Source organism: Geospiza fortis, unplaced genomic scaffold (genome assembly GCF_000277835.1).
Source record: "Geospiza fortis unplaced genomic scaffold, GeoFor_1.0 scaffold275, whole genome shotgun sequence".
NCBI lineage: Eukaryota > Metazoa > Chordata > Aves > Passeriformes > Thraupidae > Geospiza > Geospiza fortis.
The window spans coordinates 3,385,848-3,387,856 of NW_005054341.1; the positions used below are offsets into that span (position 1 = coordinate 3,385,848).

Genomic DNA, 2,009 nt, shown 5'->3' on the forward strand with positions numbered 1-2,009 from the left:
TGGCAGCTGCATTTCCTCAGCCATGCTGTCGCTTACAAAAAAACAGAGAAGAGTAAAACCAAGAGTCCCTGATTCTCACTCTAATCCACTCACTGCTCTCCACCTGAGTTCAGTGGGAGCAAAACTGCAACAAACACCTCAATATAAGAAATCACCTTGGTGGGCTCTGTGATCAGGCAGAAAACTCAAATCTGCCTGGAACTGTCTGAATGCCATGTGCTAAGCCACCCTCAAGGTCCAGTGTGATTTGGCTGCAGCAGGAAATGACAGAGCCATATGCTGAGTGATTCACAAACACAACATTACTGGTCCTACACATGGAGAGCTGCACTCACTACAAACTTGCTTTCTGCACTGCATCCCCAGCTCCCTCACAGCCTTCTGTCTGTGGGAGACTTCTGCAGGTCCCCACCTCCCTGTCCTTTATCTTGGAGTGGAAGTTCCCAGACACCTTTACTTCTTAGCCCATGCTAAGGTCCATTTTCTCACGGTAACATCTCTCGTGTGCCCAGCTCACAGCACGTCTCAAATGTAACCAGCTAATGCTTCAAAGGTGGGCATAACAAGGTAATAAGATGTACCAAAAGGAAAAAGAAAATACTTTTAACAAGTGCCCTACCCTTTGACAACTCTGTATCTGATCTGTTACCTGAAACCTCTGTCATTCCCACTGGCTCTGTCTGCAGAGCAGTGAGGAGCAGTGTGAACTATAGAAATTCCAGAAGAAACCAAACCAGAAACTTCACCACAGGAACCTCTTGGATGTACTGCATGTGTAGTTGATTTCTGCATAAAAAGGAAGCTGGATCGTGTATAAAGTGACTTGCTTATTAAGTTTTAAGCCTTAATATTCCAAATAGAGTTAATATTACTGTAACTCAAAAAGATCGTGTTAGGCTTCAGGGGCAATGCAGTAAACTGCTTCTAGGTGATTCTTCACTGCTCCATACAAGCTCAACTTAGCTCCAAACAGACCCTGTGAACTAGTTTCTATATACTGCCATAAAAAAAAGAAGAAAAACCAAACCACCCAAGCTCATAATCTTGCCTTGGACACAGGATTTGCTCTTTCACAAAGACCAGCAATAGTAACATACATTACACCCTCTGCAGTGACCCAGAATGCTTTACAAACTGCCTTTTAGAGCTATTCACTCCTCACAGAGCACAAACTGACTGAAATGCAGTGGCTTCTTCTGAAGGAATCACAGAAACTTATCTAGGCCAGAGCAAATACAGAACACCATTTCCACCTCTGCTGAAAAGATGTGAATACAGAGGCAGCACCCAGCTAAGTATTGTTACTGTTTCATTTCCTGGATCAAAAGTAATTTACTATTGGCCAGAAAATAACAGTTCCAATAACCAGAAACTGAAAGAGGGCTACAGAGCATGAGGCTGGCATAAGGCCAAAACCCTGGCTAAGAAAAGCACTTTAACTTTGAAAAGCATCACCTGGTGGTGCTTTGACACAGCGGCACCTGGGTTGCCCCACTCAAGATCCATAGAAAATCGTGTTAGTATCCAGCAAAACGAGCTGGACAGGCCATGGAGAACACTCTGCATCATGAGGAGGAATGGAGCAGGAACAACAGCTCAGAAAACCGCACTTGAACAAGGATCACCAACAGCACGTAAACCACACTTTTTAAAGTTACTGCCTTTTCCAGTTCAGGAAGTTACAAAGCAATTTGCAAGTCACCCTCTTAATCACCATCAGTATTTTACCTAAATAGATCAGGCCAAATCCTCCCTGGCCGATCTGATTGCCCAGCCTCCAGGTTTTTCCTTCGGTGTCTTTCAGGATCATGTCTTTAGGGAGCGGGACTGGCAGCTTGCCTTTGCCGGGACCTTTGGGCGGCATCGTACCTTGAGGGAGGGAAAAACGAAAGAGAAAGCTTGTTGAAAAACTGCTGCCAGAAGGTACAATATCCCTCGATGCGCTCTGCCCACCAGCACGGAGCAGGGCCAGGGGGCGAGGTCCCTCAGCCCGCTCCCCTTCACCCACC

At 45.7% G+C, this 2,009-nt stretch overlaps 1 protein-coding gene across 3 annotated transcripts in view; it reads right to left on the reverse strand.

Moving 5' to 3' along the window:
- VRK2 (VRK serine/threonine kinase 2) overlaps positions 1 to 1,895 on the reverse strand; it is a 36,684-nt gene extending 34,789 nt beyond the window's left edge. For 2 of the 3 annotated variants that reach the window (XM_031058318.1, XM_031058317.1), the window contains exon 1: positions 1,729 to 1,895. In XM_031058318.1, coding sequence (XP_030914178.1) covers positions 1,729 to 1,864 — 136 coding nt within the window. In that variant the 5' untranslated portion in view covers positions 1,865 to 1,895. The remainder of the gene's footprint in view (positions 1 to 1,728) is intronic. The other variant, XM_014307694.2, reaches the window with a different exon arrangement.
- Between the last annotated feature and the right edge of the window lie 114 nt (positions 1,896 to 2,009).